The sequence below is a fragment of the Rhinoderma darwinii genome, chromosome 1 (assembly GCF_050947455.1).
Source record: "Rhinoderma darwinii isolate aRhiDar2 chromosome 1, aRhiDar2.hap1, whole genome shotgun sequence".
NCBI lineage: Eukaryota > Metazoa > Chordata > Amphibia > Anura > Rhinodermatidae > Rhinoderma > Rhinoderma darwinii.
Genome location: NC_134687.1, coordinates 415,352,368 through 415,370,149, shown reverse-complemented (window position 1 = coordinate 415,370,149; position 17,782 = coordinate 415,352,368). Strand labels below are relative to the sequence as shown.

The 17,782-nt window shown below is 43.5% G+C and overlaps 1 protein-coding gene across 1 annotated transcript in view; it reads right to left on the bottom strand.

The window, feature by feature from the left end:
* The window catches only part of RIPK3 (receptor interacting serine/threonine kinase 3), a 76,089-nt gene that overhangs the window by 15,230 nt on the left and 43,077 nt on the right, over nt 1-17,782 (bottom strand). Inside the window, exons 10-13 of the mRNA XM_075863403.1 lie at nt 10,066-10,160; nt 9,938-9,974; nt 7,070-7,116; nt 3,712-3,739 (exon numbers count right to left, since the gene is read on the bottom strand). Of these exons, the coding sequence (XP_075719518.1) occupies nt 3,712-3,739; nt 7,070-7,116; nt 9,938-9,974; nt 10,066-10,160 (207 nt within the window). The remainder of the gene's footprint in view (nt 1-3,711; nt 3,740-7,069; nt 7,117-9,937; nt 9,975-10,065; nt 10,161-17,782) is intronic.

Here is a 17,782-nt window from a genome sequence, read left to right as displayed (position 1 = left end):
TATCTCATCTCTGATGGCTTCCATCTCTACCCGTACCAAAAAAATTTATGAATGCCAAAGTGTGGACTCCAGAGGCAGAATCAGCGTTTAATAGCCTCAAAAATGCCTTCACTTCAGCCTCGATCCTCCATCATCCTGATGTGTCTCGACAGTTCTCATTAGAGGTGGATGATTCCTCTGTTGTTGCAGGTGGACTTCTGTTCCAGAGAAGCTTTAAAGGAAAGGCAGTAGTGTGTGGCTATTATTCCAGACTTTTCTCTCCTGCAGAGTGCAATTACTCTATTGGGGATCGGGAGTTACTGGGAATCAAGTTGTGTGAGTGGAGACATCTGCTAGAGGGCGCAGTGCATCCCATTCTGATATACACCGACCACAAGAATCTCACCTATCTCCAGTCGGCTCAACGGCTAAACCCCCATCAAGCCAGGTGGTCGCTGTTCTTCACCCGTTTCCAATTTGTGCTCCAGTACGATCCCGCTGACAAAAATGTGAGGGACAATGCCCTGTCCAGGTTATTTGAAACGGAGGACACTGTGGAGACCCCTCAATGTATCAAAGAACCATCCTGCATTGTTACTGATAATCCCTGCAGGTTACAGACATCACTCCGGGGAGGACTTTTGTACGTTTGACAGACAGGAGGAGAATCCTTTGCTGGGGAGACAGCTCCAAACTGGCTGGGCATACTCAGCTTCAGCCATGATTAAGGACGCTCGCAGCGTCTGAAACGCGTAGGCTTCCTATTTACCACTACCACTTTTTTTCCTTACACTATCAGGATGTCACGCCGTGCTCTTTATTCCTGATTTTAACTTGCCATTACATTGGCCCATTAAACTTGGAAATATTCCTTCCATTTTATCGAACCGTCTGTGCTGGATCCAAACCCAATTTCTTCATACTGGAGTTCGTAAGAATTAATATTTGATAGCTCATCATTTCCGGTGGCCCACGCTGCCCAAGGATATTGTGGACTTTGTCTCTAGCTGCACTGTCTGTGCTTCCAACAAGGTTGCTCACTCCAAGCCTGCTGGTCTGCTCCAACCTCTGACTGTGCATAACGCTCCCTGGCAGCACATTGCAATGGTCTTTGTCACAGACCTTCCCCCCTCAGCAGGATGCAATACTGTCTGGGTGGTGGTGGACCGGTTCTCTAAGATTGCACATTTTATTCCGCTGACCGGCCTACCTTCTGCTCCTCGACTGGCAAAATTCTTAATTTAGCACATCTGCCTCTTGCATGGCTTGCCTCTTCATATCGTGTCTGATCCGGGGGTTCAGTTCACCTCAAAATTCTGGAGAGCCCTTTGTAAACTCCTGGATGGAAGTGATTAATAGACCTTTTTATAGCGAAAGAAACGGGGAGTGGAGTCCAGCGCTGAGTAGAGTAAAATGGAATCGATTTCCAAGTTTAATGATCAAGAAAAAATAGATAAAATTCAATGCAATGAAGTCCTGGTGTGGAGAAAGTGAGGGGGAAGTGTCCTCAGAGCCTACGCGTTTCGGACGGCTTCGGCGTCCTTAGACTTGGCTGTGATAAACTTTTTTTACACTTTTGCACTATTGTCATAGAGTTTTTGTATACCACTAAATTTTTACAAAGAATACATATATTTTTTTACTTTGAGAAGTTTTACATGCCTTTAACTTTATACTTTGACTTTTCCTCAGCCTACCATCCTCAGTCTAATGGTCTGTTGAGAGGATTAACCAAATCAAGGAGAATTATCTTTGTCACTTCATCTCCCTGCAGCACGATGACTGGGCACAGCTTCTTCCATGGGCCGAGTTCTCATAAAACAACCACACGAGTGAGTGCACTACTTCCACACCGTTCTACATTGTCTACGGCCAACATCCATGAATCCCTCTTCCTGTTCCAGCAGCATCTCAGATACCCGCAGCTGACTCTGCATTTGGGAACTTTTTACAAATCTGGCAGCAGACCCGGTCCTCTATTCTGCAGGCAGACGATCGCATGACGAAGGCATCTGCGCCGAAACGCGTGTTGGGGTGGACTCTGGCTGTGTCTCTCCTGGCATTATGACTATGGGTATGGTATATCCCGTCTAAACATGCTATCTTCATTCTTTACATGATTGCCTCCTCCTTCCACCTGTATGTTCATTGTATTTGTAATATATACCATTATATTTATTAATCCATTAGATATTGACCATATATATGGTTTATTTACATTGCCCTGTGCTCATGTGGTTTACTAGCACTTTGCATAAATGGGTTGTTCGTATGCAGCCTAGTGCTACATTTATATGCGGTCATTAGACAAAAAATGTTCATTATGTTATGAGCTATATTTGCATGCAAATTTATATGACCCATATATGACCTACCAGTACCTTTCATATACATCTTTTTGTGTTTACGTAACATACTGATATATTCATATATGGTTTCTTTTTATATTTTTTCTGAAGGCTAATCATGAATACAAATCTGTAATTTATAATTATTCGGTTGATACACAGCTTAGTGTTCCTTTTTAACTGTTGGTCTGTGGATTTTTCCGCTTTTATGCATTGTCTACTGTCCTGTATCATTTATTGTAATAAAGTATTTTTCTATTTTTCATTAATCTTCTGTTTCTTAGCATCTTTTTTCTAGGTTATATTAGTGCACCTTATGTTTAACCCAACAACTTTATAGAAAATAACTGGCAAATGCCAAAATAGGGTGTTGAATACACATTCATCTTCATCCAGTAAATCTAACAAAATATATTATTTGGGCTTTTACCACACTAAAAAAATGTGCTTTGCAGAAGTAAGAAACTTCTGAAACGTATGCCACCATATCAACTTTATTTATATCTTATAACACGCTACTGGCAGTAGGCAGTAGCATGTAAAATGTAGTAGTATGTCAAATACTGCTTATAATGTTATGGCTGCATTAAAAGCTTTGTTTTTGTTTAAAAATAAATAAATTAATGATCCATTGTCAAGCCCTGGTACCTTCACCTAAAAAACATCTCTTGTATCCGTCCCTGCCTTACCGCTGACATTGCTAAAATACTAATATATGCCCTAATAATCTCTCACCTAGGGTATTGTAACTCACTACTGATTGTCAGTCCATCATGAATCCGGCGGCCAGGTTTATCTTTCTGTCTAGCAGTTAAACTAAGACATCTTTTCTCACTCACTCATTACACGGTTTACCTGTTTCTATTAGAATAAATTCAAAACTAGTCCACAATGCTGCACTGTCATACATTTTATTATTATGTCCTCTCACTTCAGTCTGCAGGACTATCCCTGAGCTGCACCCATTCTGTAGAACTCACTGACCCAGATCATTAGACATAGGCTTGAAAACGAATTTCCTCAAGGATGCCTATGTCATATAATTATAGTCCATGTGCCATACACAACCTGACCTAGTCTCATATATCTCCACTCCACTAGGTACCCTTGTCGCATCACTCTTCACTCCATTTCCAACACAAGAGGCTGGATTATAACCTTGTACCTATTGTGCCGCTCCTTCAATTCCATTTAGATTGCAAACTCTTATGAGCAGGGACCATTTATCTCTCCATTTGTCTTATTGTTTGTTCACTTGTTTTGATTATTTGTCATTTTACGTGTTTGTTATTTCCCCAATTGTAAAACGCTACAATATTATTATTCTAAGGCCTGCTATTAGACAAAATTCTATGCATGGGTGTAGTCAGTGAAATGTGCTTACGTTGAGACAGTCGAGGTTGAAAAATGTTCTGAAAAGAGAAAAAAATACTTCAGTTATTGCTTAAAATTATACTTATATGCACATAATGATTATTATACTTATAAAGTTGTATTACGAATTAAGTATCACATATTATGTGTTTTATTGGATTTAATTTGCTGACTTCTCAGCTGCACAATTCAAAAAGGACACTGTTGAGCCTGCAGTAATAGTGTTAGGCTCTGATCACATCTGTGTCCAAGGCTCCGTTAGGAGCCTACGTTGCAGATTCTGTTGTTTTTGCCAAATAAAATAGTGCAGTGCACCCGATGGAACCCTCTGAAGTCAATGGGATTCATTTTCTTTCCCTCCTACGACGGAGGCAGTGGCTCCTATGAGCAAGCAAAACAAAGAAAAGCTTTGAGGCAGATGTGAACAGAGCCTTACTTGACCAGGTAGTAGCAGATTTTATAGTAAAGTTTAATTTTCTCCAAGAATTCTGTTATATGAGAACAGAAAAAAAAAGTATATCTATCATCAGCACTCTATGGAGTTGCAATGACTGAAGGAAATAGTTTTTTTTAAGGAAGGAAGTAGAAAAAACAGGAGAAGGAAGACTAGTGATTAGTTTAGAGGGAGGGATGGGCTCAAGGAGCTCATAAATAGTTTGCAAAAGAGGAATTACAGCCTCTTCTACTGCTGTGTGAAGCCTTCGTTCTACCACCCTACCCGCACTCTACGTTCTGCCAATGATCTAAGATTAACATCCTCCATAATCCGAACCTCCCACTCCCGTCTCCAAGACTTTTCTCATGCTGCAACAGTTCTCTGGATTGCGCTACCCCAGACAATCATATTAATTCCCGACATCCACAGTATTAGGTGGGCCGATAAAAATACATCTCTTTTTAGGCAGGCCTATCACATTCCCCAAGCTGACTCCTTTCTTTTCTCACCCCTTCTATCCTATTCCTCATAACCTGATCCCCTCATTCAGCAGTACCCCCCACACTCCTTGCACCCTAATGCACTTCATGTCTGTCATACACGGATACTGGCTGGTGACCGGCTCATGCAGCTTTATGTGTACTAGACTATTTTTAGAAAAGGCAGGACCATTGTACAAATCAACCCCTTTTACATTTTATGTCACCCCTATTTCCCTTATAGATTGTAAGCTCTTGCCAGCCGGGTTCTCACTCCTCTTCTTTAAATTATTTATTTGTTTTGTCACTATGTAATGTCTGATTTTGTCTATACATGTATCCTCTGAATTGTAAAGTGCTGCGGAATATGTTGGCTCCATATAAGGATTATTACTACTATTACTTCTACAGCAGTGAGAAAAAAAAATTCAGCGTGGTGCCGGGTACGAACGGCGGCGGTGGTAGGCAAGCACAGAGGCGCCAGGACACCATAGGCAGGCTGTGCTCTGCTCATTACATCTGTAGAGGGTGCTTCAGGGCTGCTGTGTGAAGAGAGATCAGCTCTGGGCTAACTGGAAGGGGAACGGGGCATCCACCCAGCATAAGTTGCTAAGGAGGTGCAGCGGTGGGGTTGCCCCTCTCTTTTTCTGCTCAGGGACAGCCCTCAGGAGTCTGGTGAGAGGGGTGGTCCCTGTGTCCTGGCACTATCTGCAGTTCCTTGTGGCCCGATGCTCTATACTACTCCTTCACATCCAGGAATGTAGTTTTCTCCCCACACTTTCCCCCTGATCAGCAGGGATCGGCTGGAGCAGGGCTTGCACAGGCTATGAGGGGAGTGGTGTGGCAATGCTAGGGCACTTTCTTTCTCTCACCCTATCCTCTTTTAGGTGCTGCCCATGCTGGATCATCCAAGATCCAGTATGGTCAGTACCAACAGATGCCTCACCAGGCGGGTTGAGGGACCCATGTTTGTCTACATAGGTGCGGGTCCCACCTTGGATATGTCGTAAATGTATAAGATGGGAATAACCCTTTAAAGTAGTGGTTCTAAAAAGTAGGTTTACTTTTCATCTATAATGAAAATCATACATGTCACAGTGAAAAAATATGTTTAATGTTAAAATGTTCCTGAACAAAAAGATTACCGTACTTGAAAATTATTTATATTTTAGTGAAGACTTCTAACTTCCTTTGTGACATCATATTTCAGTGTACTGTATATAAGTTATCCTGCATATAACCGAAACACTAAATCCCAGAGATCAATGGTTCTTTAGCGACCCGCTGAACTGTGATTAATTGTATAGTAAAGCTGAATACAACTACACTGCAATATGTGCACAATTGATGTTAAAGCCTATGTAAACCTTTGAAAGGGATTTTATTTTCTTTAATAAAAAGGTAGGTCAGTGTGATTGGTGCAACTTTATAATTAGTTTTTATTAAAAATTATTTTAACTTTCTGAAATACAGCTGCTCTGTATCCTGCAGGACTGACGGATTCAGTGATAGATAACTCAGATGTGATAGATTACAGGTGGATCCTGTGTGTCAGAGACACGCAGCACCAGCTGACACTGAACCCGACAGATTCAGGTCTTAGCGAAAGATACAGCTGCTCTGTATAGAGAATACAGAGCAGCTGTATCTCAAAAAGTAAGAAGAATTTTTAATAAAAATGAATTATAAAGTTTCAAACAAACCAACTGACCTTTTTATTAAAAAAAAAAAAAAAAGTCCCTTTCAAAGGTGTACATAGCCTTTAACTCGAAATTGAAAGCAGTCTTGCATTATCAAATGTAGCGAGTTTCCCTTTCTCGTTGTAGACTTTAGGCACAGGCCGGATAATAGCCTTGACCGCACTCAGTTATATATGCCATCAATGTCTGATCGGTGAGGTTCTGACCTCTGATCTCCAATGATGCCTCCAACTAAGGGGTACTAAAGAACACTGGCCCCTTTAGCTTTTCTCCTATACAATGCCCCCCTGAAATTGCAGTGTAAAGGAACTGCAACAGAGCCCCATGCACTCAAAAAGATCTGTGTTGCAATGCCAGATACAACACCTGATCAGAAGCAGTTATGTGTCAGAGACAAACTAGAGGGTTTGTGGCCTCCGTTGTAGATCTTAATAAGGATCCCAATAGTCAGATCCCCACTGATAAAAAATTTATTGCATATTCTATCCATTGTGATCAGCGTTAGTTGTCAGAATACTTATTTAATAAATGTTGTGCAACAATTACCTTGATCTCTATTGGAATGAGAATTGGGTAAATAAAGTCAAATTAATTGAAAGTTGTCTTGAAAGTCAGGGCCCTATTAGACAATGCATTGCTTAGCAGTACTACTACTACTATTAGTATAGAAAAATGTGCATATTGCAACTGGTGGAGCATAGGATTTATGGTTATTGATCAGCCATAACATTATTTCCTACTGTGGTAACTTACTGATTGAGGTACATATGGAAAGGTCTGATGCCCCATTGGAGGAACACCTGCAATAAAGCACATAATAGCTATGATATTCCAGACCTATTCATATATTTCAAGTGAATCTTCATTTTTGACTAATAACGTCTGTATAGTCAGTGATGTAAAACCTAGCATCTTTATTATATCTTCATTGCCATTTTTTTTGTACTGTTTTCACTTACTTTAAGGTTGTTCCTGAAGGAATTTTGAGGCAGATTTTTTTTCTGCCTGACAAAAACCCCTGTGTGAACAAAGTCCATTTTGGAAACAAGTCACCATTATGCCTTCAAAGTATGTACACCTTTGAGGGCATTTTTTTTTAAATAAATAGATTAGTCAGTGTGATTAGTGTAACTTTTCGAGATACAGCTGTTCTGAGTTCTCTATACAGAACAACTGTATCGTTCGCTTTACACTGAATCCGTCAGTCCTGCAGACCTGACGGGTTCAGTGTTGGCGGGTCCTACGTGTCCCTGACACGCAGGTCCACATGTAATCTATCACATCTAAGTTATGAACTAAGATGTAATAGTTTACAGGTGAATCCTAAGTGTCAGAGACCTGCAGGACCCGCCGACACTGACAGATTCAGTGTAAAGTGAACGATACAGCTGTTCTGTATAGAGAATACAGAACAGCTGTATCTCCAAAAGTAACACAAATTTTTAATAAAAACTATTTCCAAAGTTAAACTAATCACACTGACTAATCTATTTATTTAAAAAAAAATGCCCTCAATGGTGTACATAGCCTTTAAAGAGAATCTGCAGCGTGTGGACACAGTTAAACAGTTTGTCCCAAGAAGTCAACCCCTGTCTATATCCCCTATCAGGGTAGATTTTAATAGCATCTCATAGATGGTTTACAAATTTCAGACTAGGAACTTTCCTGTGCTACAGAATAACTAGACTTTATACAAACCATTTAAAGGGTAACTAAACGTTCAACAAACTTCTAACATGTCATAGTGACATGTCAGAGGTTTTGATCGGTGGGGGTCTGAGCACTAAAACCCCCACCAATCGCTAAAACGAAGTGGCAGCAGTGCTTGGGTGAGTGCTGAGCCGCTTGGTTTCTGATCTGAGGTAACGGTGTACGGACCAAACAGAAAATCTATGAGCCCGTGCACCAACTGCTCGACTTTTTCTAAAAAAGACAGTCAGAAACAAAGTGGCTCAGCGTAAGTAAAAAAAACATCAAAAAGGGTGTTAGAGCTGTAATACAAAGATGTTTGGTATTCATATTAGCTGACTACATAACCAATATTAATCAATGGTGGATCATCATTTTAAGTACTGTATATTGCTTTCAATGCAACCTTGTAGAATGTGTATTAGAATAAAAAAATTTTCACACTGTGCCATATACCTTTTGTGGATATTGCACATGTACACCTTCGCTAAATAAAAATGATGCACCATTGATGAACTTAAAGTGGCTATTCCATATCCTCCTAAAATGGCAACACATTTAGTCCCCCCCCCCCCCAAATTATATGTTTTAATTAAGGCAGCCTTTTTTGAACCCCTTCACGATTGCCACACGGCAATATACGTTCCAACTGCCGATGCCCCATGCAATTAGCACGTATATAGACGTTGACAGCTTAGAACGGGTTTAATGTGTGCAGTGCTGCTTCAGTGTGAAGAGCACTACACTCTCATGTCGGTCGGGGCTTTGAGAGCCGTGGAATATACCCCCACTGTAGATAGCGCCACCCACAACCCCCTGTAGGTAGCGCAAAACCCTCTGTAGATAGCGCCACCTAAGCTCCCTCCAGCATCAGAATCCCCGGCCAGCGCTCTGGCCAAGGATCCCCTTCCTAGAGGGAGACCCCGCCATCTCTCCTTCCCCACTGTAGATAGTGCCACCCCCCTGCAGATAGAAACTCCCCACTGTAGATAGCATTGCAACCCCCACTGTAGATAGCGCCACCTGAACTGACTCTAGGAGCGGAATCCCTGGTGTCAGATCGCTCTGTGCTGGGGATTCTGCTACTGAAGAAGCCCCTGGTGTCACTATCCATATATGGACAGTGACGTCAGGGGCTACTCCTGGAGTAGAATCCCTGTAGGAGCGGAATCTTTGGCCAGAGGATCAACTGTAAACACTGCTATTCTGACATTCTACTTTTTTTTACTGCGTTCACTGCGAGGATCAAATAATGTTATATTGTAATAGTTTGGACTTTTACGGATGCAGCGATACCAGTTATGTTATCCTTTATTTTTTTTACATAGTTTTTATGGCAAAATGTGGGGTTTTAAACTAAGATATATATATACTTTATCTATATATATCTATGCATATCTATAGGTATATTTTTTATATATATATATATATATATATATATATATATATATATATATATATATATATATATTATACATATATACACACACACACAAACATATAAAAACTTTATTTGACTGTATTTTACTTTTTTTAATTTCTCCCCCTAGGGGATTTGAACCAGCGATGGTTTGCATGAGATGCTGCAATACTAATGTATTGCAGTATACCGTGATTTTTACGGAAGCACGAATATCGCAGACCTGGGGCCCTCTCTTTCTAACGGCATAAAAAGAAGTTGCATAGCCTAAGGGCTCATTCACATAGCTGTATTTCTGCTCTGAATTCCATCCATACTCTGGTTTAGAGTCAGCCTAACTTTAGCAGAAAAAAAAATACAGATGGAAATATGGACCATAAATTTGACTGTGTGAATGAACTCTAAGATGCTAGAAGCAAATTAGTAAAAGACTATAACACCACAATGCCATCATGTCTGTTCATTCATTTAATTGTCTTATTAATGCTTATTTAGGCGATATAGATATTTACCTCGGTAATATTGAGATTGAGTTCTGTAGTTAGATCCCTGGATGACAAAATGAATACATAAGAATTAATGAATGTTAATGCATATACATTCACAAACATCATTGCATATATGTATATTATTGTCATACCATAGCTCCTGGCGGGTGACCTTGTGGTAAAGCTATTGGATGAACCCCTGGAGGCTGACTTTGCCTGTATGAAGGGCTCATTACAGGCACAGATTCTGAATGACAAACAGAAATATAAGGAATCACTTAAGTCATATAAAATAATTATTTCTTAAACGAGATGCTTAAAATGGAACAAGTAAAATGTCAGAGGAGGAGTAATATTAGAGGTTTTTACCCTCTGACCATTTATCATCTATCCACAGGATAGGTGACAAATTTTAGATTGATGTGTGTGGGGTCCCAGCATTCAGTCCCTGATCATTCTAGGGAAATGGCTTAAAGGGAACCTGTCACCAGCATTTCACCTATTAAACTTTACTTATCCCTCACTGGCCGCTGTTATCAAAAGTTCATTGACGTTATCCCCTCTCCTAAACTCCTCCTCTGACTGTAAATAACGGTCTGCAAACATTTCCCGCCTTTTATCGTAATAATCTTGTGTCCCTTTGTGCGCGCACACCAGAAGAGGACGTCAATGCACAAGCAAGGATTTTGTGTGCTGGGGGAAGGCGAGGAGCTGTCAATCAAAAGTAAGGAGGCGGGGTAAACTCGGAAAGACTTGAGGAATGAAGATATAGTGATTCTTTTCAAATGAAGATTTGACTCTTTTATGCTCATTAGCATACTGTGTGGGAACACTAAAAAGCTGAATACTAAAGCTACAGAGCCGACTAAGGCCTCATGCACACGACCGTAGCCGTGTGCACGGCCGTGATTTTCGGGTCGGCCGGCTGCGGACTGTCAGCGGACTGTCAGCCGCAGGCCGCCCGCACATGCACATGGCCGCGGCCATTGTTTTCAATGAGCCCGGACCGCAGAACCGGGCCGTAATAAGACATTCCCGTTCTTTCTGCGGTCCGGGCTCCCGGGCCGTGCACGGACCGCGAAAACTACGGTCGTGTGCACGGCCCCATAGAAAAGAATGGGGCCGCAATTCTCCCGTGGATTTTCGGGGGAATTGCGGCCGCAAAAACACGGTCGTGTGCATGAGGCCTTAGAAGACAATTATAGGTTATATAGAAATGATTTTTCACCCACTACCACCAGGTATAGTCGGTTTAATAGGTGAAATGCTGGTGACAGGTTCCCTTTAAATGGTTTGTATGAAGTCTAGTTATTCTGTAGCAGAGGAAAGTTCCTAGTCTGAAATTTGTGAACCATTTATGTAAGATGCTATTAAAATCTGCCCTAATAGGGGATATCATATAGACAGGGCTTGACTTCTTGGGACAAACTGTATGACTGTGTCCCCATGATGCAGATTATTTTCATGATGGATTTCACAGCAAATCCGTGACATAATTTGCATGTGTACTTGCAAATTTTGATGCAGATTATAGTGCGAATTTCACCCTATGCATTAGAAATTGTAAAATCCACAACAGAATTGACATGCTGCGGATTTGAACCTCCGCAGCCTGCCCTCATTTCCGCGTGAATTTTTTCACAGCATGTGGAAGGGGTTTAAAAATTAATTTAGATTCTCAGAAGACTGGTTTAATGGCTTTTTAATATTATTGAATGTTTTTACTTTAATAGTTTTAAACACCACATGCATTATTATGGCTTATTATTGAATAGTTCATTAGGGCTCATTCACATAGCTGTATTTATGTTCCTAAATTCATCTATACATTTATTTGCCAAAAACAGGAGACTGAAGGAAAGCGTTTTCTTCTTGAGATTCAATCCTGACTTCAGCAAAAAAAAAAAAATACAGATGGGAATGTAGACACTAAATATGACTATTAGGGCACATTCAACCGTGGCGGAATTGCTGTTGAATTCCGCTGCGCACAGTCACTGGCGTAGCTATAGGCGTCGCAGCGGTCGCAATTGCGACCGGGCCCGAAGCCAGGGGGTCCCACGGCCCCCCGCACCACATCAATAAAAAGTTACTATAGTAACTCGGGCCGCGGGCCCCTGTTACTATAGTAACATACTTTACTTACCTTCCTGGTTCCGGATCGCAGCGGCGGTCCTGACGTCAAGCGCTGTGCGCAGCGCATGACGTCACAGTGCTATGCGCCGCGCACAGCATCGAGACGACAGAACTCCCGCCGCGGCCGAAGAGGAAGGTAAGGTTAGCCCTGACTGGCGGGGTCCGACTCCCAGGACTCGCCAATCAGCTTTTTTGAAGGGGCCGCAGCACTCGTACGAGAGCTGCTCCCCTTCATTCCTGTCACTTCATTCCGGTCACACTGTGAATCCGTGTCGGCGATTCACAGTGTGAGGAAGTAGTGAAATGAAGGGGAAGCAGCTCTCGTACGAGTGCTGCGGCCCCTTCAAAACAGCTGATTTGCGGGTCCCGGGCGACACATCAGCTATTGATGGCCTATCCTGTGGATAGGCCATCAATGTTTAGGGACTGCACAACCCCTAAGCCTACGATGTAGCAGGCTTAGGGGGCCCATGAGACAGGATCACAGATTGTGTGATTCTGTCTGATGGGCCCTGTATCTAAGCCAATCACATGGTAGGCTTAGATACATGGCCCATGCGTGATCCTGTCTGCTGGGCCCTGTATCTAAGCCAATCACATGGTAGGCTTAGATACATGGCCCATGCGTGATCCTGTCTGCTGGGCCCTGTATCTAAGCCAATCACATGGTAGGCTTAGATACATGCCCCATGTGTGATCCTGTTTGATGGGCCCTGTATATAAGCCTACCACACTGTAGGTTTAGATACAGGGCCCCAGCACACAGTAATCTTATACTGTATAAGATTACTGTCTGCTGGACCCTGTATCTAAGCCTACGTTGTGGTAGGCTTAGATACAGGGTCCCACAGACAGTATCACACATGGGCCCTGTATCTAAGCCTAACACATGTGTTACTAATCGTTTTTCTTGTGTGTTTTCTTACAGGTTCGGTCGTTGGACTACGGCGGATTCCAGGACTACTTCGATGACAGCTTTTTTTTTTATGATCAATAAAATGGTTAATGAGGGTTGTGTGTGTTTTTTTTTTATTTCAATAAAATATTTTTTCTATGTCTTTGTGTTTTTTTTTAAACTATATTACTACCGCCTTAGTAATGGCCGCCGGCTGATTGACAGTATCCATTGCTAAGGCGGGGCTTAGTGTTAGCCGGTGCAGAGGCGAACACTAACCCCCTTTATTACCCCGGTACCCACCGCCACCAGGGGTGCTGGGAAGAGCCGGGTACGATCCAGTACCTGACCATCTGTAGGGATGGTCGAGCACTGGGGTGGCCGCAGGCTGGTATTATCAGGAGGGGAAAGGCCAAAAACAGTGGCCCTTCCCACCCTGGTGATGCTAGGCTGCTGCTGCTTTATTGTATCTGGCTGGTTATGAAAAATGGGGGGGACCCCACGTCATTTAAAAAAAAAATAATAATAATAATTGGAAAGAACCATGTGGGGTCCCCCCCAATTTTCATAACCAGCCAGATACAACACAGCAGCAGCAGGCAGCATTACCAGGGTGGGAAGGGCCACTGTTTTTGGCCTTCCCCAGCCTAATCTACCAGCCTGCGGCCACCCTGGTGCCTGCCCGTCACTACAGATGGACGGGTACTGGTTCGTACCCGGCTCTTCCCAGTACTCCTGGTGGCGGTGGGTACAGGGGTAAGAATGGGGGTTAGTGTTGGCCTCTGCACCGGCTAACATTAAGCCCCGCCTTAGTAATGGAGGTTGTCAATCAGCCAGCGGCCATTACTAAGGCGGTGATAATAAAGTTTAAAAAGATACAAGCACATAGAAAAAATATTTTATTGAAATAAAAAAACACAACCCTCATTAACCATTTTATTGAGAATAAAAAAAACGCCGTCATTGAAGTCCTCGTATCCAAAGTCCAACAACCGAACCTGTAAAAAAAACACACACACACACAAAAATAATCAGTAACACATAAAGAAGTAAAATGATTATTCTTACCTTTCCTGGGTCCAGTGCTGGAGACGCAATGTCAGCGAGCTGGGCCCTGTATCTAATCCAATCATGCGTGATAATGTCTGCTGAGCTGTGTATCTAATCCAATCATGTGTGATACTGTCTGCTGAGCTGTGTATCTAATCCATTCATGTGTGATACTGTCTGCTGGGCCCTGTATCTAATCGTATCTTGTTTGATACTGCCTTCTGGGCCACTGTATCTAATCCTATCATGTGTGATACTGTCTGCTGAGCCACAGTATCTAATCCTATCCATAGTTTATAGGGTCGTAGTGCTATAGATATGCTATGCTGTCTCATATACACACTTTTTTTGGGGCGGACACATATGTATTGGGGCTATTTCCCTGACATTTAAGCCCTGAGGGTATGTTCACACGGCAGCATCTGTTACGGCTGAAATTACGGTGCTGTTTACAGGCGAAAACAGCACCGTAATTTCAGCCGTAATGGCATGTGCAGGCGTCTTTCGCTGCGTCCATTACGGACGTAATTGGAGCTGTTTTTCTATGGCGTCCATGGAAAACGGCTCCATTTACGTCTGAAGAAGTGACAGGCACTTCTTTGACGAGGGCGTCTTTTTTACGCGCCGCATTTTGACAGCGGCGCGTAAAAAAAAATGACCGTCGGCACAGAACATCGTAAGACCCATTCAAATGAATGGGCAGATGTTTGCCGACGCTTATGAGCAGCATTTTCGGACGTAATTCAATGCTAAAACGCCCGAATTACGTCCGTAAATAGGGTGTGTGAACCCAGCCATAGTGACGCCCCCGGCTGCTAGTGCTGCATTGTTGGGTCACTTAGGAGACCCAGCGATGCAGCTGAAAGCTGCGGACCGTCGGCCATGAGGAGTTTGCGGGGGGGGGGGGCCCAGTAAGAATTCTTGCATCGGGGCCCATGAGCCTTTAGCTACGCCCCTGCAGACAGTCTGCAGTTGAATTCTGCAGCAGCCGTTTTTTACATTTGTTTTTATAAATTTTTAGGAAAGTTAATTCAGATGTTGCAGAAAATTACTGTGCGGAAATCAGGCTGCGGTGCAGAATTTTCCCTCCACAGCATGCTCATGACGTTGCTGAGAAGAAGCGGAATTTCACTGCGGATTTCAGCATTTGCATTGCAAAAACTGAAATCTGTGGCAAGTCTGCTGTGATATCTGTAACGCCTGAATTACCTGTGAAATATGCAACTGTTGCTGCAGATTCGTGGCGTAATTGGCCCAAATCTGCACCAACATTTGCAGCTGGTTAGTAAAAGACTACAACACACTAGTACCATTATATGTTTTCATTCCATCCTTTTATTAACCCCTTATGATTAGAGATGAGCGAACCGGGACAACCGAACCCGGTTTCGGTCCGAACTTCCGGTAAAGTTCGGTTCGCAGCGAATCCGAACTTCACCGGGTTCGGCCGAACCCGTTTTGACCGAACCCGGTCAAAAACATTATACAAATCGGGAGCCACTTATCTCTATCAATCACTGATAGAGAAAAGAGGCTGCTGATTAAAAATAAAATAAAAAGCATTTCATACGTACCCGGTCGTTGTCTTGTTGACGAGTCCCTCTTCTTCCTCCAGTCCGACCTTTTCTGACGCGGCAGCCTGTGATTGGCTGCAGAGGCCTCTGCAGCCTGTGATTGGCTGCAGAGGCCGCGGCAGCCTGTGATTGGCTGCAGCGCTCACAAGGCTGCATCGTCATCAAGGAATGTCGGGCCGGATGTCGAGAGGGACGCGTCACCAAGGCAACGGCCAGGAGACCGGACTGGAGGAAGCAGAAAGTTCTCGGTAAGTATGAACGTCTTTTTTTTTACAGGTACTGTGATCGGTAGTCACTGTCCAGGGTACTGAAACAGTTACTGCCGATCAGTTAACTCTTTCAGCACCCTGAACAGTGACTATTTAGTGTATGTGCACACACACTAATTACGTCCGTAAATGACGGACGTATTTCGGCCGCAAGTACCGGACCGAACACAGTGCAGGGAGCCGGGCTCCTAGCATCATACTTATGTACGATGCTAGGAGTCCCTGCCTCTCTGCAGGACAACTGTCCCGTACTGTAATCATGTTTTCAGTACGGGACAGTAGTTCCACGGAGAGGCAGGGACTCCTAGCATCGTACATAAATATGATGCTAGGAGCCCGGCTCCCTGCAGGGTGTTCGGTCCGGTACTTGCGGCCGAAATACGTCCGTCAATTACGGACGTAATTAGTGTGTGTGCACATACCCTTACTGACGTCGCCTAGCAACGCTGCCGTAATGACGGGTGCACACCTGTAGCCACCCATCATTACGGGGCCTCATGCACACGACCATAAAAACACCCGTTATCACGGGTCGTAATTACGACCCGAAATAGCGGGCCCATAGACTTCTGTTAGCCACGGGTACCTTCCCGTTTTCTCACGGGAAGGTGCCCGTGCCGTTAAAAAGATAGAACATGTTCTATTTTTTTATTTTACGGGCCGTGCTCGTAATTACGACTCGTAAGTACGAGCACGGCCGGCCGGCCACGGGCAGCTGGCCGCTTTTGCGAACCGTGCTGTCATTATAATTATAGCAGCACGGCCCGTAAAATAGAACATGTTCTATTTTTTTAACGGCACGGGCACCTTCCCGTGAGAATACGGAAAGGTACCCGTGGGTAACAGAAGTCTATGAGCCCGTTATTGCGGGTCGTAATTACGACCCGCAATAACGGGTGTTTTTACGGTCGTGTGCATGATGGGAGCACGGCTCGGAAAAACGAACGGCTGCCCGTGCTCATCTCCTGAAATAATCTGTGCTGCCTTAAACTCTGTGGACAGGTCAGGATCCTGTTTCTTTTAAATGCTGCTAGGGAACCCGCTCGATCCACTATATAAGGCTACGCTACAGTGCAGCATTTAAAAGAAACAGGATCCTGACCTGTCCACAGAGTTTAAGGCAGCACAGAGTATTTCAGGAGATGAGCGTGCAGATTCAGTGCTGTTGTGAACTCTGCTCTTACCATTACGTAGCTCTCAGTCTGTTATCTCTCCTCCACTCCTGTCCTCAAGAACACCTTCACATGATTGGCAAGTCACCACGTAATGGTAAGAGCAGAGTTCACAGCAGCACAGAGTATTTCAGGAGATGAGCGTGCGGATCTTGTGCGTGGTGGTGACTTGCCAATCATGTGAACGTGTTATAGAGGACAGGAGTGGAGGAGATGTAACAGACTGAGCTACGTAATGGTAAGAACAGAGTTCACAGCAGCACAGAGTATTTCAGGAGAGGAGCGTGCAGATTCAGTGCTGCTGTGAACTCTGCTCTTACCATTACGTAGCTCAGTCTGTTACCTCTCCTCCACTCCTGTCCTCAATAACACCTTCACGTGATTGGCAAGTCACCACCCCGCACAAGATCCGCACGCTCATCTCCTGAAATACTCTGTGCTGCTGTGAACTCTGCTCTTACCATTACGTGGTGACTTGCCAATCATGTGAAGGTGTTCTGGAGGACAGGAGTGGAGGAGAGGTAACAGACTGAGAGCTACGTAATGGTAAGAGCAGAGTTCGCAGCAGCACTGAATCTGCACGCTCATCTCCTGAAATACTCTGTGCTGCCTTAAACTCTATGGACAGGTCAGGATCCTGTTTCTTTTAAATGCTGCACTGTAGCGCAGCCGTATATAGTGGATCGAGCGGGTTCCCCAGCAGCATTTAAAAGAAACCGTGTTTGTGTATGTGTGTGTTTGTGTATATATGTGTGTTTGGGTATGTGACTTTG